General features: G+C 45.8%; 1 protein-coding gene across 2 annotated transcripts in view; it reads right to left on the bottom strand.

The window, feature by feature from the left end:
- The window catches only part of SFXN3 (sideroflexin 3), a 223,764-nt gene that overhangs the window by 35,926 nt on the left and 168,913 nt on the right, over positions 1–18,925 (bottom strand). For both annotated transcript variants that reach the window (XM_069239538.1, XM_069239539.1), the window contains 2 exons: positions 8,784–8,833; positions 1,040–1,089 (listed from right to left, as the gene is read on the bottom strand). In XM_069239538.1, coding sequence (XP_069095639.1) covers positions 1,040–1,089; positions 8,784–8,833 — 100 coding nt within the window. The remainder of the gene's footprint in view (positions 1–1,039; positions 1,090–8,783; positions 8,834–18,925) is intronic.

Raw genomic sequence — 18,925 nt, 5'->3', positions numbered from 1 at the left:
CCCCATAGGAATTAAGAGGTCACTCGTAACGCGGGTCTAAGCACTGCTGAAGGGAAGAGATGAGAGAAAGAGAATACATTCTGTTCTTCCGCAAGAGACCAGATCTCAAAATATGTCTCATGCGCAAGCAAGAGGGCTGGGACTCGTGAATACTATCCACGAAATGTCAATCAAAAGAACACAGCAGCAAACAATTGAACCAATTCGAGGGCTCCGAAACAGCTGAAAGCAAATTTACTACCTTCGTGTTAAATCGTAACAAACCGAATGGTACAATAATCAAGAACAGGGGTAGTGGTTGACATGGTAGGTTGGCAACCATTCCAGGCAGGAAACCAATGGTCGATTCAGTGTCAATAATGTTCAGTGATTTCTCTGTCCCTTGCTACATTGTTCTGGTAACCTCGGGTAAGGTGAAGAACGTCTGAGCAGCTGATAAAAGAACAGCCTACAGGTAGTAATGGCAGAGGGGGCAGGAATCACAAACCCTCTCTGCAGCGCCTCTTACTGGTCCCACACCAAACATGGAGATAAAGAGGACCTGTAGGATGGGGACACTTGGTATGCACATAACAGACTGCAAATGATGCTCTGAGAGATTCAATGGCGCAATAAAACCTGTTATTTGGAGTGAATGTTGTAATAAATGCTCATTCATACATATATTATACAGCACTGCCAATGCTATTACCACAGTACAACGAAATTAATGAGAAAAACACTTTACCGCCTTAAATATGACATGTTATGATGTCTACATAAGGGGAAAAAACTCTTCTTTAGTTATAAGCCTTTTTTCACTTTATTTTGTCTTTCTGTACAAATGTGACCCTTGTGTCCTGGTGGTGGTTACAAACTTTAAAAAGCACATACAAATTAACCTTGTCATTGCTTCAAACATTTTAAACCTTAACAGTTTTGTCCCACAACATACTTGCAATCTGGCAAAACTAGTTCAACAACGCATTTTTCATCAAGCCTTCAAATGAACTTATAGGAAGCTACAAAATTGTTACCACACATTCACAAAGCTACTCACCACAGTCCAACAAGTCCGACCTGCAGAGGAGCGTTCAGCCACGGGTAACGCTGTCAAACAAACAAACAGAAGTAAATGACAGGGATGTGGGGGGCGGCCCTGGCCCAGGGTTGTAGTCTAATGTGACTCGTCACTGGGGTGCCACTTTCACAGGCAAGAGGATACACAGCGGAAATACTGTCGAAAATCACATCCAGTCTGCCATCTATCAGGAAACCATATTTCGTAAGGACAAAATGATATTTGAAATAAATCACCCAACAGATCATGAAAGGGATATTGCAAGTCATTAAGAAGTTCTGACAATATCCAGCGACCGCAGGCCAAGTGCCTTTACATAGGTTTATAATCAAGAGGTCCTTACATACCCCTTAGAAACCTTACAAGAAAGGTGACATGTACTCTACTGTGAAAGATATTAGACAGAAAAGGAGTATACAATTATTAATTTCCTTACCGAAATGGAACTTGTGATTCACAATAAAAAAATTGCTATGAACATTAAAACATAACTTTACTCTAACCATGGGCTTTTATTCAGTTCGGTAGAAAATCACCACATAACTGGACTGCATCATTTAGTGGAAATTATGAACTTGGGAAAGAAAAAAATCGAAGGGGAATCTTAGTCTGTGTTGTGGTTTAAAATGCAATACTAAAAGAAGGATATTAAATAGAGAAAGTTAAAGAGAATAACAATTAAGGTACATATCATAATGAATGCCCACGACGGTTTAGCTTATGAAATTGCAATGTCTACAACACGGGAGACGCCCCTGCTGACACTGCAGACCTTTGGGCGAGGGGCTGAACTCTCCTACTAAGTTAACACACAGGATTATTGTTGACCTCTTGGAGAGGTTGGAAAATACAGTAAGTAAAACATATATTCAGACTGAACGGTACCGACTCCGTATTAGATACTGCTTTCGCTCCAGGGTCTCCTGAGCTGATGGCAACGCAATAAGGTGGGAGATATTCGGGGAGGTAAGAGAACAAACAGATGAGGGTATAGGTCTCGGTTGAGCGTTTCCCAGCTTTCTGGTTAGTTTCCGGAATAGAGCCATATAAAACTTCACACCACTGTGGACTATGGGCTATTCAGTGGGCTAGAGGTAACCTAGGCAGAACTTGCAGCAGGAGCTGAATGGTGGAAATTGAGGTCCTCAGTGGAAAGCAGGTGATTGTGTTGCAGCCAGGACCTGGAGCTATCCACACATTCTGCCGTGCCTTGCTACAAGATAGGCTGAACTGTTAGCAGATGGTGGTGGTTTGTCAATTCTTACTCTTGATATCCAGAGTCAGTGTCTAGTGGGGTGACATCTTCTTTAAAACTGGTGGTTACCCAGATCATGTAGAAATAGGACAGAACAAAAATGGTAAAGTGCTTTTGACCATAATGGATGTGTCTGAACGAGTAAGCCGGGTTCAGTGCATGATTAAGGTGTGTTTCTTGGACGGGTGATAGTATGGGCAGTGTTAATCCTATTCACAATAACTTTCGTTCTTTAGTGTATGGTGTTTTGTCTGTGAGGAATGTGTGCGTTATATTCTTGTTCTTATTCTTATTCTTTTAGCCATGAAGTTCATTACGGAAAAGGATTCCAGTTTATCTAGTTAGGGGGATCTTCTTCACTGATGTGGTCTACAAGTGTCTTGTGATGTCTTCATTCTTGTGTTTTACAATGGTTGTTGCCTCTCTCTCTGGAAGGGCCTGGCTTCATCTTTATCAGCATGATGTCAGTTGCTCTCTCCTCCTCTGGAAGACAGAAGAGTGTTGGTTAGTCTGAGGCCAGTGGATATCAAGCCTGGATTCAGACAAGGCAGACTGTACAATGTCTGTATGACCTAACTGGGAAGGGAGTGTCTCCGTTTAGGGTTTGAGAGGGTTGGCTGTCTGCAAAGTTAGGAAAGATGCAGCGTAGGGCATAACTTCTGATAGAAGTTCTGAAAGGCCTTGATGGTGTTCCATCACTAGCTCCTACAAGCAACTCTGGCTTGCCGAACTGCGAGCAGCTGGTCGCTGCATATATTGTTGGGGAAGATGACCCTGATAAGACGGCTACTGCTTGACACAAACCACTCTTGTGTGGCTCAACCTAATAATCCTCATGTTTTGGTGGAGACATCTGCTCTGTAGGTCAGCTGGTGTTTCTTTCATGTGTAGTTGCTGGTATATAGTTCATGCACTGTGAGATGAGTAAATCACTTCATCTCCAGGTATTTGAGGTTAGTTCTCAATAGATAAGTTAAAGGATGGTATCCATGTTTGACAACAGTTCACAATTGCAAAAGAGAGTTCAGAAAGAATCCTTGAGATCTTTGCTGGAGTTTTTTGTGGCTTTTGGGTGTCATACTGTTAAGCTGTTGCTGTAAATCACAAATATTTCTGCTTTAATCAAACATTTATAGAGCGCAGTAAATCACCCGGGAGGGCCTCAAGGCTTGCCTCCTGTGGCCACTGTCTGTCCAAGGAATGGAAGAGGACACACTGGGCATACAAGAAGAACGGGAAAAGGGAGGTGAAGAGTCTCAGGGGAAATACCTTTATGGAAGTAGGAATCAAAAGGTAAAGACTAATCTCTTCATTAAAAAAATCTTAAAAGTCTGAACTGACTTACCACACCTTAACTTTTGAACCCTGTCTCTCCCAGCTTACTTACTATTGTGGTTCCCAATTGTGACCTACATTCGAATGAAAATTACTGTCACTGTTTGTGGATCTATAACACTCCATACTATTGGTTGCTATTTGTAATTTATCTTGATTTTAATGAATAGTGTTCCATTTTCCACTTGCTAGATCTGCCTTTTGTTACAAACGTAAACATCAAATATAGAAAACTCTTTCAATGGATATTAGAGATACTAGCCTCCTGCTAACTTCCAGGAGGAAACTAAAGGAGGAAGTAACTCACTTTCGGAAATACTCTTTCTAATGGATATTCCTCACCATTTGAATATTGCCCAGGCATCAGACTCAATCTGAAAACGTTCACAATGGTACTCCCACGTGCCGCTAGGTGGCACAGTGCGGCACCACTTTGCCTTTGTTCCACCTTGGAACTGATGAAGTCAAGATGCTTATAAGCAACTGCATGGCACCATCAGTTTCTTATTCGACCCTTTCCGTGTCCTCGGATGTTGAACACAACAGAACTGAAGATACAAGTGTGCAGATCCCTAAACTGATATCTTTTTAGATGCTGAAAAGAGGCCACTCCACACAATGTGAAGGCAGGAGGGCACTGAGCAACATACGATTAGATAGAGTATTCAACCAGAAACAGCATTACTGAAGGTAAATAACTTGATCTTCTGATGGATACTCTACCTGCAGATTCCTCACCTTTAGAATAAATACCAAAGCAGTACCTTCCTAAGGTGAAGGGTCCATAGAGAGAAGTCAAACCAGAAAGGCCTGAAAAACCAAACAGGCAAAATGCCCTTCCCATCAGACCTTGTTCTCAAGGCGATAGTGCTTCATGAAAGCATGCACTGACCCCCTGTCACAGCCTGACAGACGTCAGGAACAGGCACTCCATATGGCAACACAGTGAAAGCCTCCTTAGCCCAGGTGGAATGAGTCCTCAGTTCTTCGAGGCTGTTTCTTGGCCAGTGTCTAGCAGGTCTTATTGCAGAGGAATATACATAATGACTGAATCCTGCTCTGCAGTACCAGAGAGCCACACAAAGAGCTGATCATCCACCAGATGATCTTTGGTACGATCTATGTAGAAGCTTAAGCCACTTTTGAGGTCCAACCGATGAGTCTCTCTCCTCTTTTGAGGTATGAAATGGGGAAAAGAACTATGGAGGGGTTTTGGATTGCCCAATGTAAAGCAATGTCACATTTTTCAGCAAAAACGCTGGCCTAGTCCTCAACACCAGCTTAAGTAGGAAACAGGTGTAGAAGGGTGGCCGCAACAAGAGCACCTGGAGCTTACTCACACAATGAGCTGAAGTGATTGCAATGAGAAAGATAGTTTTGAGAGTCAGAAGGCACAGAAAACAGCCGTTCATTGAACCGAAGGGAGTGTGCATGAGGAATATGAGGACCAAATAAGCGCCCCCGTGTAACACAAATGGTTTGAAAGGGAACAAGTGTGTCAAGGCTTTTAGAAAATGCATCACAACAATTGATTTGAACAAGGATGCTTCGTCCAGTAAATACAAAAATGCCAAAAGGTCAGACAAATAACCTTTTATAGTTCCCACTGTAAGGCCTTACTGGGCTAGAGAAAAAAAAACAATTAACACATCTGACAGTTTGACTTCTAAAGGGTATGTGTTGCAGGCTCTACACCAGCTTACAAAATTGTCCCATCGTAAAGCGTGAATTGACTTTGTAGAGGAACGTCTGGACATAAGGGTGACATCCACATCCTCCGATGGTAGATCAAATGCAGCCGCACAGTCCCCATGAATGGTAGTGTAGAGTGCAGTGGCGGAGGAAAGGCCCTGATCAGCACTGCGTTCAGAATGGCTGAAACAACGGAGAGGCTCTGCGAAGAAGTCAGGTATGACTTGGTTCATTGATCAAGAACCCCAACAATGTGAAGAGCTTCACCATCATCTAGATGTGATCTATGACTGACTATGGGGTGTTCCCTCTTCATCAGCCAGTCGTCAAGGTAGGGGGAAACTGAAATCCACAGCCTCTAAAGATGTGCAGCAACTACCATCATCTCTTTCGTGAACACCTGACTGAAAATCCTCCTGGCTGACCTTGAACCAGAGGTAGTGTCTTTGGGACTACAAGACATACACATGAAAATATGTGTCCTGCTGTTCCAAAGCAACAATGTATTCACCTTGAGTCAGGGGAGGCAGAACTTGGGCCAAAATTAGCATTCTGAGTTTGTCCTTCAAGAGAAAAACATACAGAGAGTGAAAATCCAAATTAGGATGAAGGCCTCTGTCCCTCTTCACAATGAGGAAGTACCAGAAGTAGGAACCAAGGCCAGCAACACCTCGAAGGTCCCTTTCGCCAATAGAGCCTGCACCTCTTGCAGCAAGATGGAGGGGTACTCTTCCAAAGGCCACCCTGATGGGGAAGGAAGCTGAGGTGGGTCGGAAAGGGGTGGTAGTTCATATCCCTGATGGACGATCTGGAGGACCTTTATGTAGGATGTGATGATCTGCCACCCTGGAAGAAAATGTCTTATCCTGCTTCCCACAGAGTGGCTCTGTGCCGCTAAGAGCAAGCTAAAGCGGCTTCAAGGTTGCTGCAAAGAAAGAGGGCTGCATGGGATGTTGCTCTGTGACCTGCACGAGGTCTGCTGGATACTAGTCTGCGAAAGGACTGAAGTGACTGATGTGGTGGTACCTATATGTCAGCCCCCTGAAGTAGCCACAAAACGGTTAAAGTTGCTGAGAAAACCATTGGATAGGAGTCGAGAGGCCCAAAGAATGCATTAAGGCGCTGCTTTCTTTAAAACATTCAAGGGCAGAAGCAGCCTTTTTGCTAAAAAGGGAGGTTTCCATCAAAAGGAATATTTATTAGAGATGCTTGAACATCTCTAGAAAAGTCAGTGCATCCATAAGCGGCGGTGATGTACCACATAGTGCTCATCACTTACCCTAAGCAGTCAGTAGTGTCTATGCCTGCCCAAAAGGCCTATGTGGCTGTGTCTTGGCTGTCATGAATGGTTTGGAGCAAAACGTCCTGAGCTCCTCCAGAACCGACAGCAGTATCTCCTGGTTAGGCCCCAAAGGTAGTGTGTATAACAATCTAAGAGGCAGAGCGCACTGAACAATCTCAGAGCCAAACCTGTGGAAGAGAACAACTGCTTTCCAAATGTCTCAGTCCATTTCTGCTCCCTTTCTGGAGGAAGTGTGGTTAATGCATTTGGATTTACCGTGCTAGTAGAAGCTTGGACCACCAAACTCTCAGGAGTCTAGTTGCATTAGAAAGTCTGGGTTGCCTTGCAATGGTCTGTGACACCTGGCCATCTGCTTGTTCACTCTTGGTGAGCAAGAGCAAGGGTTTTCACAAATGCCCATAAGAGTATTATTAAGGACTTCAATAAATGGTAGTAAAGGCTCAGATGGAGCTGGTCCATGGTGTAGAACTACAGTGAGAACAGTTGTTTTGAATTCAACAGAGGGCAGCTGTAGGTTAAGGACTCAGTTGCACCCCTAACCAGCACAGCAAATTAAGTACTTTCCTTCATAGGGGGTCAAAAAGGCGAAGGTAGGCCTGTAACAGGGGAGTATTAAGCCACTGGAACCCTGTAAATCCATGTAAATTTAACCATCATGATTGTGGGGGAGTAACACATTCCTGTCAATCCATCCTCATTATCAGGTTGATCAGAATCTCAGCCAAAAAGGCATCTTGAGAGAGGAAGCATTTCATCTCAGTCAGAACTAATGGGGACCGGGATGCACAGTAGTTGAGTCAAAGAGCAACGTATGTCTAGGTCGAAGTTTATCTATCCTTGGTCATAGTTGGTACGAGTTCAACCTCCAGCTCTGGTAATGTCGTAACCGGCATCTGTGGAGAAGAACCCAAAACAGATCTTGGAGCAGGAATGTAGGGAGTCAGAGCAGAACACAAAGGGTTTGAAAAGCACAGCCGGTGCCAAGGACGGATCTGTCAGCAGTATCCTGACTTGAGGCCCCTGCAGATTCTTGGGAACTGAAGGCTTGCCAGAGGAAACCAGAAGAGTGCTAAATAATGCATAGCATGGCATTTAAGAAGGCCTCAAACTGCTGCAGTGTCATCTATGGCTTGGTGAAATCTGAGTGCAACAGGGCCAGTTTTGGGAACTGGTTCCATAGTCAGGAATCTGAAGAGGGATTGATTGCCGCATTCAACTTCTCCTTGGACATGGAGTGGTGGGATGGGGTTGAGAGTCTCTATGGCTTCTTACGCGTTTTCCTACACATAGACTTACCAGATGACTTTGACTGCAAAGAGGACCTGCCGCAGGAAACGCCGCAAAGACGGGAACAATTCTGTACCTGTGACTTAGGTCAGGAGCAGGACTTACTGTCATCCCTGACTTTTCGGTGTTCAGCGACATACAGCTTCACCTCATGGTCCCTGACCACCTTTGGGTGCATAAGATCACATTCTTCGCATGACTTGAAGACGTGCCCTGAGCCCACACACCAGAGACATACTACAGGCATGTCCGTCACTAACATCTGTTTTTGACAGTTTAAGTACAGCTCTTCAGTGGGGACACTGTACCCTTGCACACTGGAAAAGAATTAAGAGGCAATTTGTCAACCAACAAAAGAGAGCTGAACTCCAGATTCATAAGGGTACGGAAAGAGAGATACTGATATTTCCATGTAGGGGCATGCTTATATGCTGCTCCTCAAAGTCACTCAAGGAGAGAAGCAATGTCAATGCAGAGTCGCACAGAGCCACCTAGCGGCGTGCAGGAGCATTGCTGTGAAAATTTCCATAGGCAGTCCAGCACCAGGTGAATATTCTAAAGGTGAGAATTCTGTAGCTAAAATCATCCATCAGAAATTATCTAGTTAACCAATCTGAAGGGAGGTGTAGTATCAACTCATTGGTCATTATGTACATTTTTGTCTTCTGAAGAAATCGTTTTATGTCTGATCAATATTCCAAATGCTGCACGTCTGTTGTGCGTTTTCTCTTAAATGTGCAGCACATTTGCTCTCGGATGTGCAGTTTGCCTGGAGAATTTACCCAGAGAGAAATCTGTAAAAAATCTAATAAAAAAAGTTAAAATCTATGAATTCAGAATGCAGGAGTTACCTTCATGAAAGCTCTCTTTTCCAGTGCATTCATGATGAGAGGCGGGATCGCTGAAGGGGAAAAAAGAAAAGGACAAATAGGTTCAACAACTACAGATACAGAAATATTCCTCTCAGAGCTCATACAGGCTGTCATCACTAAATAGGTGTGTATCCTTTCATTCCTAGCCAGAACACTTTATGAACTTCAAGGAAAGGATATTTCATTTTCACAAACTCCCAGTACACTTACCGAGGCCTATCCAGACCCTTCTTGGACGGTCACAAATACTAACAATAAGGTAAGTCCAGAGGTCGTCCTGAAAAGGTGCCTGGATTTGGGCTCACACCTCCCAGTAGTGACTAGATGGATGAAGGGTTCACCAGACTGCATCTCTTCTTCTGCATCAAGCTCAGTCTACCAAAATGCCTAATTTGTGCAGGTGATTGCACGTGGCTGGCACCAGCACTTATTTTTGAGGACCGGGACTTTTTGTCATCAGACTTTGAGCCAGAGCAAGACAAAGAGAAATGAATGAAAGGGAGAATGAAACAGGAATAGAAAGATATGAAAAGAAGTACTAAGACACTGAAAAGTGATACAAAAAGACAGGAACTATAGGGTGGTGGCACAATGAGGCATGAAGTGGAATATTAGGCAGCGTTGGTAGAATAGAACCGTGCGGGCGACAGACTACTAAAAAAATCTTTGGGACTGTCACTTTTTTGTTTTTAACAAATTAATTTAAGCACTGGCCTTCGCTGCTGTCAGTTACCTGAATTCACACCTCAGCCTTTCTCACCTACCATCATAATAATGTTAGCCACTCGATATGCACCAAGCAAGGAGCAAAGTCATTTAACATTTTTCACACTCATTTTATGAGCTATCGAGCTGCAAAAGCAGGAATGTGAACTTCCAGTAAAACAACGCAATTGTGGGCACGTCAATACCATGTTTGCACAAATTCGAAAGGTTTCACTGTGCATAATATACAGACCAATGGAGGGTCAAATAATTCAAGGTTGATAAAAAATCAAACTTAGTATCGCCATCACAGTTACCTCTCCTGAAGTAGATTGAACCTCTCTGCGTGTTCCATGCTGCACTTTTTGAAGAAGGGATCAGCTTGTCAGGAATTGTCCCAAAAACGATAACCCACTCAGCTGTCTCAGTGGTATGCTACCTTATCAAGTGGGGTGCTCCTACTCTTGCAAGGTTTCAGTTTTGGTGTCTGTTACGTTTTCTGTATATTGTAACTAGGCCTAACGTCAGTGATATTGTAATACTAAGTGACACAGACTATGCAGACACTGGTGATTAGTTACTGGCCACCAAGGAAGCTCCCTTGGCCTTTTTATTACTCCCGGTTCACGTCACCGGACACACCATTTGGTATTCAAAACACAGGGGAGATTATAATCATCTCCCTCCACTACTGGGAGTCATGGGCTGGCCCATGACGAACATAACATTCCTCCTTTACCCAAAATAAAACACAAAATAGATTACGAAATCATCACAATAACACAGTGTCCTCCCATGTAGTATATGGAAGAAAACCCCCCACATAGGATCAATCTACTACAAAACCTTGCAGCCTGGTTGACCTTGGAGGGCGAGGGCATACATTGTAATGCTCCAAACCTTGCCCGGGAGGGAATGAGCTGACTTGCTGACAGCCAGGCAGTCTATGATCAGGACCTTGGGTAACTTCCGAGCTCTGCATATCTGCACCCCCTCGATCAACCGACAGAGGGTCGTTAACCACCATCCCAGGGCTTGTGAGCAGAGAACAACTACTGCAACTACCCAGACTTCCTCCATCACCATCTTCAAACAAACTGGCCGGGGAAAAGTTCTGTTCCATTTCCATTCCACCACCGGCAATGTGGAATACTTTGAAAAATGAAATGTTCCTTGTGATGGTCTCCTGTGTCCTTTTTGCAGTAACCATAGTGCCCTTTATAGCACTCACCACACACGGGTCTTTTTCAAAAGGCAGTAGAAACTTGCTTCCACTTCTTCTGTTGAGTACAAGAACATGGTCCCCCACACGGATGTCCAGCATTTTGCTCTTCGCTTTCTTGACATCCTGTCATTTTTGTTTTCCCTTTTGGACAGTGCCTCCTTTACTCCATCATGGAGTTCAGAGGGTTCTTGCGCTTGAGGAATAATGTCTCAAACTTGTCGATTCATGCACAAAGAGCTAGGCGTCTCTCCAGTGGTGGCATGAGGAGTGAGACGATAGTCCCACAAAAAAGCATATGACCACCAGCTATTGTAATCCGCAACACCTTGTTGAGAGTTCTCATGAAGCGTTCCACTTCTCCATTGGCCTGAGGCCGAGGAATGATCTTTTTTGTAGAGGATTCCTTAAGATCGTAGGTACTCAGCAAACTCTTGGCTAAAAAACAGCTGGCCATTATCTGTGCATAGCTCCTGTATCAATCTATGGGTGGCCATAATCTTTTCAAAACGAGGGATGATGTGAAAAGCAGTAAGAGACTCTACGATTTCCACTTATGGATATTTGGAGAAATCGTCAATCACTACTAGCATGTGACGATCATCTGACAAACTTTCAAAGTCTGCACTGGCCTGAAACCACGGGACCGGATTTATGAGCTCAGTAATGACCGGTGGAGGACTCTCAGCTGGACCAACCGCTTGACACATCACACAATGCCACACTATTAGTTAAACTTGATCGTCCAGCCCAGGGAACCATACCTTGCTTCTCAACCTTGACTTTGTCTTGACCATTCCTTGGTGCGATGAGCTCCACTACCGAGTTCTACAAAGAGACAGGAATCACCAATCTGGGACCTCTCAACAAACATCCTTCGGGGGATATGGCCAGCTCATTTCTGACCTTCTGCAAAGAGGACAACATCATTCTAGCCTCTGCCGTCCTGAAAGTCACATTTTGAAGAATACTGTGCCACTTTCCAGATCCCACAGCTGACAGCAGGAGCTGTAGACACTCATCATCGTCTGTGGTCACTTTGATTTCATCAATGGAACTAGGTAAGTGGCGAGATCCTTCTACCACCAGCCTCACATACTCCTCCACTTCATTTGCATCAGCAATCTCTCGAGGAGTAGCGGGTCGGGCATGTCTTGACAGGTAATCGGCCAGGTTAAGAGATCCAGGCCTGTGTACCACTTGAAAACGATAATCTTGCAACTGCAGAATCCACTTTTCTATTCGTGGCGGGGGTTTGAAGGAAGGTCCTTTAAACAGTGGTATTAATGGCTTATGATCGGTGTGCACTATGAACGGCTGTCCATACAGTTAAAGGTGGAAATTCCTGCAGCCCCAATGCACCGCAATGGCCTGCTTCTCAATTTGAGAAAAGAGCTGTTCAGTCTCTGTCAACGCACAGCTGGCATAAGCCACCGGAGCCCACTCCCCATCCGATTGTTCTTACGCCAACACGGCTCCCAAACCAGTGGGACTGGCATCAACAGATAGCTCCGACTCTTTATAGGGATCGAAATACACCAGTGTTGTGTGCTCTGACAATGCTGACTTGGTGGCTTGGAACAAAGCATCTTGTTCAGGTCCCCACTCCCATCCTGCATTGGCCTTTATTAGGTCTCTGATCGGGGCTGTCAAGGCTGTTAAGTTTTTGATGAAACGCCAGCATGCCCAAATAACTATGAACGCCAGATACATTGGTAGGAGCTGCTGCAGATTAAATGTCTTTTACTTTGGCATGATCGGGCACAACTCCTTCCCCAGAGAAACAGCAAACTAAAGAATGCCACTTCGGCCTGTAAAAAGGCACACTTGTCTCTGTGAAGTGTAAGACCATTTTCTTTAAGCCTGTGGAATGTCGCTTGAAGATGGTGCAGATGTAGCTCTATGGTGGGAGCATGCTCTAGGATGTCATCACATACGCTGAAGACTCTGGGTAGACCAGCAAGCACCCCACGAATAGTGTCCTGAGAAACTTTGCTGCACTGGAGATCCCAAAACCCAAACGCTTGTACCTTCTAAGACCCACATGAGTGGAGAAAGTGGTTATGCCTCTAGAGTCAGGATCTAGCATGAACTGATGGTATCCAGCACGCAGATCCATTTTCGAGAACCATTGTGATCCTGCAACCTCCGCAACAATGTCATCTGCGGTAGGTGTCAAATGACGTTCTCGACACAGATGGATTAGTTACTTACCTGTAAATCCTAGTTCTCTTCCAGGGGTATCCTCATCAAAGTCATAAACACTGAATATTCCCGCCCTTGTGCGGGGACCCCGGAGCATGTATAAAATACACACATATAAAGTATGAAATATGCACGAAAAAATATATATATAGCATTTTTAGTAGACATATCTTTCATACTAAATTCATATATACATGTGTAAAACAGCAATGCAGACTATAATCATAAACAAGCTAAAATGCTTTATTTCTATGGAGTTTTTTTTTATTTTTTTTTAACATTATAAAATTACAAAAGAGAATAAATATCTACCCAAGCCCCCAAAACTGGGCTTAGGGAAATAAGCAGCAGCAATATCTAGAGAAAAAAGAGAAAAACTACATTGAAAAACAATGGAGCATTCTTAGCCAATAGGCTTCATGCAGGTTAACACAGGAGAACCATAAAAACTTTGGCACCGTGCCTTTAAGACCCTGAGCACCTCCAGTATCCCACCATGCCTCAGGGGTGAAGGAAAGGTGACAGATGGTTCACAGTTAGGTCAGTACTTTTTTACGGTGACAATCTGTGAAACTGATTCGAAAGACAGTTTGTCCTGCACTTCTAGGAGACGTGCGTCCGGGGAGGAGGGTGGATTGTTTATGACTTTGATGAGGATACCCCTGGAAGAGTACTAGGATTTACAGGTAAGTAACTAATCCTTCTCTTCCAGGGGATCCTCATCAATTGTCATAAACATTGAATAGATTAGCAAGCCCATCCCTAAACTCTGCGGACTGTCTAATAGAAGTGCAGGAATAGATACGTATTATGCAAATAAATTTCTCAGAGAGGCCTGCCCAACCTGGGCGTCTGCTCTTGCATCTGAATCTAAACAGTAATGTCGAGTAAAAGTATTTACAGACTTCCATGTAGCAGCCTTACAAATCTCAGAGATTGGGACATTGTTAAGGAGGGCAGCAGTAGCCGCTTTTCCCCTTGTGGAATGCGCTTTAGGCCTAGCTAGTAATTGTTTATTAGCCAGCTGGTAAGTATTAACAATACAAGAAACTATCCATCTTGATATCGTTCGTTTAGATGCTGCCTCTCCTGTCCTCAAATGACCATAATTTACAAACAAGTGGTTGGAATGTCTAATCGATTTTGTCTTATCCAAATAAAATTTCAGCACTCTTTTCAAGTCTAAGGAGTGCAATGCTTTCTCCGCCGGAGTCTCCGGATTGGGAAAGAAAGTCGGTAAAGATATAGTTTGATTGATGTGGAATTCTGACACCACCTTCGGAAGGAAAGATGGGTGAGTTCGCAAAACCACTCTATTGTCATGAAAAACTGTGTACGGTTCTTTGGAAGACAAAGCCTGAATCTCACTGACCCTCCTCGCGGAAGTAATGGCTACCAAAAAAGCCGTCTTCCACGTAAGGTGTTGTAAAGAGGCCTTGTGTATAGGTTCGAAAGGAGGGCCCATAAGTTTTGACAGTACTATGTTCAGTTCCCATGGAGGAGAGGGTCTCCGAATGGGCGGAAAAACTTTCTTAAAACCTTCTAAGAAATCCTTGACTACTGGTTTCGTAAAGAAGGATTCCTCAGAAGGTGACTTACGATAGGCTGTAATGGCAGACAAATGTACCTTAATAGATGATACCTGCAGACCGGACTTTGCCAGATGAAGTAAATAAGACAGTATGACATCCTCCTGAGCCCGTATGGGATTGTGCCCTTGTTGACAGCACCATATGTAGAATCTCTTCCACTTAAAAGCGTAAGAACGCCGCGTGGAAGGCCGTTTGGACTCTTTCAAGATGTTCATACACTTCTGCAAGAGCCCTAGGTGTCCATACTGCAGGAATTCAGGAGCCATGCTGTTAAGCTCAGAGAGGGTAGGTAGGGATGTAGAATCCTGCCCTCCATCCTGCTCAGAAGATCCGGTCTGCACGGCAGCCTCCTGTGAGGTTTTTCCGAAAGGTTGAGGAGATCTGTGTACCAGAATTGACAGCCATTGTGGCGCTATGAGAATCATTCTGGTTCTGGATTTGTAAAGTTTGTTGATCACTGCCGGTATGAGGGGAATCGGTGGAAAGGCGTAGAGAAATATCCCTGACCAGTCGATCAACAGGGCATTCCCTCGAGATCCCGGACGGTAGAACCTGGATGCGAAGTCTGGGCATTTCTTGTTTACTTCGTCTGCGAAGAGATCCAATTGAGGTCGACCCCATTGAGCGAAGATGTCCTCGACGACTTCGCCGTGTAAGACCCAATCGTGTGCATCCTCTAGGTGTCTGCTCAGGAAATCTGCTTCCACGTTTTGTTGACCTGGCAGGTGAACCGCTGTAATTGACATTCCCCTAGCCAGGAGCCAATGCCATATCGTTTGGGACTCTCGAGATAGGGATCTCGTTCCCCCCTGTCTGTTCAAATAATACATTGTGGTTGTATTGTCCGTTTGTATTAGGAGAGATTTCCCTTGAACCAATGGAGAGAAAGACTTGAGAGCCAGATGAACCGCTCTGAGTTCCAGCAGATTGATGTGGTAGTTCCTTTCCTTGTCGGACCACAGGCCCTGAGCTTGGAGGGGACGCAGATGAGCCCCCCATCCCTGAAGAGACGCATCCGTTACCAGAGTGTCGGATGGAACTACCTGGTGAAACGGAGAACCTACTGACAGGTGAGGTCTGTGCATCCACCATTGCAATGACTGAAGTGCTGCTGTCGGTAGCCGCACTCTGTCCTCCCAGCGACCTGTCCTTTGGCTCCAGTTGCTCTCCAATGCCTCTTGAAGGGGCCTCATGTGCAGACTGGCATTTGGGACAATGAAAATGCATGAAACCATGGAGCCCAGTAGCGATGTCACCTGACGGGCAGTAGGTGCGTCGGCTTTTAACAGGTCTTGACACTTCCTGTGTATCGATAAGAGTCGTTCCTCCGAAGGATACACTCTTTGGAGCTCTGTGTTTAGTATAGCTCCCAGGTAGTGAAGGTTCTGTGTTGGAATCAAGGTTGACTTTTGGTAGTTGATTTGAAGACCTAGAGACTCAAAAACCCTGAGCACAATGTCCCGATGGCTTCTCGCCTGATCCGGAGAGGAAGCCTTCAGTAACCAGTCGTCTAGGTATGGGTAGACGAAGATCTTTTGTTTTCAAAGATGTGCCGCTACCACTGCCACACATTTCGAGAAGACGTGGGGGGCAGATTTCAGGCCGAATGGTAGAACTCTGAACTGATAGTGCTGTGAAGCTATTTGGAAACGCAAGAATTTCCGATGCTTGGGAGCTATTGGGATGTGAAAATATGCATCCTGCAGGTCGATGGAGCACATCCAGTCTCCCTGATGTAGTTGCGGTAAAATCTGGTGAAGGGCTAGCATCCTGAACTTCTGTTTTCTTATGTACTTGTTCAGCAGCCGTAAGTCCAGAATTGGTCTGAAAACGCCCTATCGGCCCTTTTTCGCCACCAGAAAATAATGGGAGTAAACCCCCTTTCCTCTGTGCGTAGGTGTAACCTTTACTATTGCTTTCTTTTGTAAGAGGGCGAGAGCCTCTTTGCGCAGCAGGCTGAGAAGAGATGGAATGCATCTGGCTGGTGGCAAGTGTGGTGGAGGCTGTCTGAAAAAAAGAGAGTAGCCATTTTCGACAATGTTGAGCACCCATTTGTCTTTTGTGATAGAGTGCCACTCGTGAAGATAACCCGTGATACTTCCCCCCACCGGAGTGGTGTACAGTGTCGAGGGAAGCGAGATCTCATTGTTTGGCCAGCGCTTTCGGTGTGGACTGTTGAGGTCTACTTGACCCTCGCTCCCTTGTGGGTTTACGAGCCTGAAAAAGGGGGCGTCCTTGCCGTTGTTGTGGCCTTTGGGACCAGTGAGGGGTTTGAACCCTCTGCTGGAACGGGCGCCTGTCATAAGGCCTGTACCTCCGCCTGAAATCTTTCTTCCTTTCCAGGCCTACTGCCCTCATGGTGTCCACCTCTGTCTTCATGCGGGCCATCTCTTCATCTGCATGGGTACCGAACAGCGAGTTCCCGCTGAATGGGAGGTTTAGGATGCGCTGCTGTGCTTCCTGCTTTAAACCAGTCAGTCTCAGCCAGGAAGACCTTCTAGCACAGATTCCATGCGCGTACCCATGCGCAGCTAAGTCTGCCCCATCCGCCGCCGCGCTGATGACCTGGTTGGATACCAGGCATCCCTCTTGCAGGATTTCTTGAAAGTCCTGTCTGTCTTCTCTGGGCAATTTTTCTGTGAATCTGTGGAGGGAGTCCCACAGAGAACGGTCATACCTGCCCAGGAGTGCAGAAGCGCTGGAGACTTTCATTGCAGATGCCGCCGTACCGCACATCTTTCTCCCCAGAGAGTCTAGATGCCTGCTATCTTTATCCGGGGGGACCGTGGAGGATGATGCCACTGAGTGGGTTTTTCGGGCTGCGGCCAATATAACAGAATCCGGTGGCGGATTTTTTCTTAGGAATAAAGTATCCTGTCCGGGAGCCTTGTATTTTTTTTTAATCCTAGCCGGGGCAGACTTGAGTGTGGCTGGGGTCAGAAAAGTGTCCATGGTTGGCTGCAATAAGCCAGGCACTAGTGGTAGTAGCTTTTTCGACACTGATCTGTGCTGCAGAGTCTCAAAGATGACTGACGAGGAGGTAGTTGGCTCCGGAACCTCTATACTCAATTTCTGCGCTCCCCTTAACAGCACCTCGTTAAAAGTGGTAATGTCATCCACCGGTGAGATCCTAGCAGGTGAAGAATCTGTTAGGGTGGGGGAGTAACGCCTAACAGATGATCCTGACGACGACCAAGAGGGTGATCTTCTGTGTCGTGATCGTGACCTGGATCTCCGTTGGGAACGAGACCTGCTGCGAGAGGCTGTAACAGAGCGCCCAGGCCTCGCGGTCGGTTGACGAAGAGCAGAACGAGCCCGTCCTGCCTGCGCTATCGGCGATGGTGTTCTCGGGAGAGAGGCAGTAGGAGAGTACATTCGAGAGTATTGTGAATCCGGGGATGCCGCTGGTCTATTCAGGCTCTCCAACCATCTAGGTGATAAGTTGATGGGAGAAACAAGCCCTGATGATGCCGCTCTCGAATGAGATGAGTCGCTCCGTATGGAGACCACTGGAGATGGTGCCTTATCTGCTGGAGGACGATGCTCTACTCCCTGCGAGACAGGTAAAACCTGTGTCGACGTCGACTGCTGTGCCGACGTCGAAGGGCACACTGGTTGGTCCGGTCTCGACGTTGAATGTCTCGACGTCGTGTGCCTCGACGTAGAGTGTCTTGACGTCGAGCGGCGATCTCTGGACCTTGACCTACTCCCCGTCGTGTGCCTCGACGTGGAGCGGCGAGTGGCTGACGGCAGATGTCGCTCATGCCATCGCGGAGATTTCGACGTCATGTCTCTTGACGTCAAGGGGCGTGGAGTCTTCGGCGGCGAACGGGCGCGCCGGTGATGGCTCGACGTCGATCGGCGGGCTGCCGTCGACGGAGATATGCCCCTGCGATGACCATGTTCCCTCGACACCGTATCCTTCGACGTCGGGCGGGTCGTCGTCGACGGCGATCTATGCCGGTGAGACGGTGGCAGCGACGACGTCGACGGGGAACAAACAGGTACTTTCCTACCTGTTGACGTCGACCTGGCCATTCTCTCCTAAGAATGGCCTGCTGGTTGCCTGGGAAGTGAAGAGGACGATGTCTTTTGCCTCTTATGAAGCCCATGTAGCCTGATCTTCTCTCTGTCCTTCAGAGTCCTCTTTGACATATTCTTGCAGTGCTTGCAAGTGTCAGGGCAGTGACTCTGAGGCAGGCACACAATACAAAGAGAGTGTGGGTCTGACTGGGATTTCTTCTTCCCACAAGAAGGGCATTTGACAAAAAGTGAAGGCATTTTTCTGTCAGGAAAAAACTGCCAAACTCAGACAAAGATGTTATCTGTCGAGTGAAACAGGAAAAAACGCTGTTTTAAAGGAATTTTATGAGAAAAACTCAGAAAAACAGAGAGCT

This window comes from Pleurodeles waltl, chromosome 6 (genome assembly GCF_031143425.1).
Source record: "Pleurodeles waltl isolate 20211129_DDA chromosome 6, aPleWal1.hap1.20221129, whole genome shotgun sequence".
Lineage (NCBI taxonomy): Eukaryota > Metazoa > Chordata > Amphibia > Caudata > Salamandridae > Pleurodeles > Pleurodeles waltl.
This window is presented reverse-complemented; position numbering and strand designations above follow the sequence as displayed.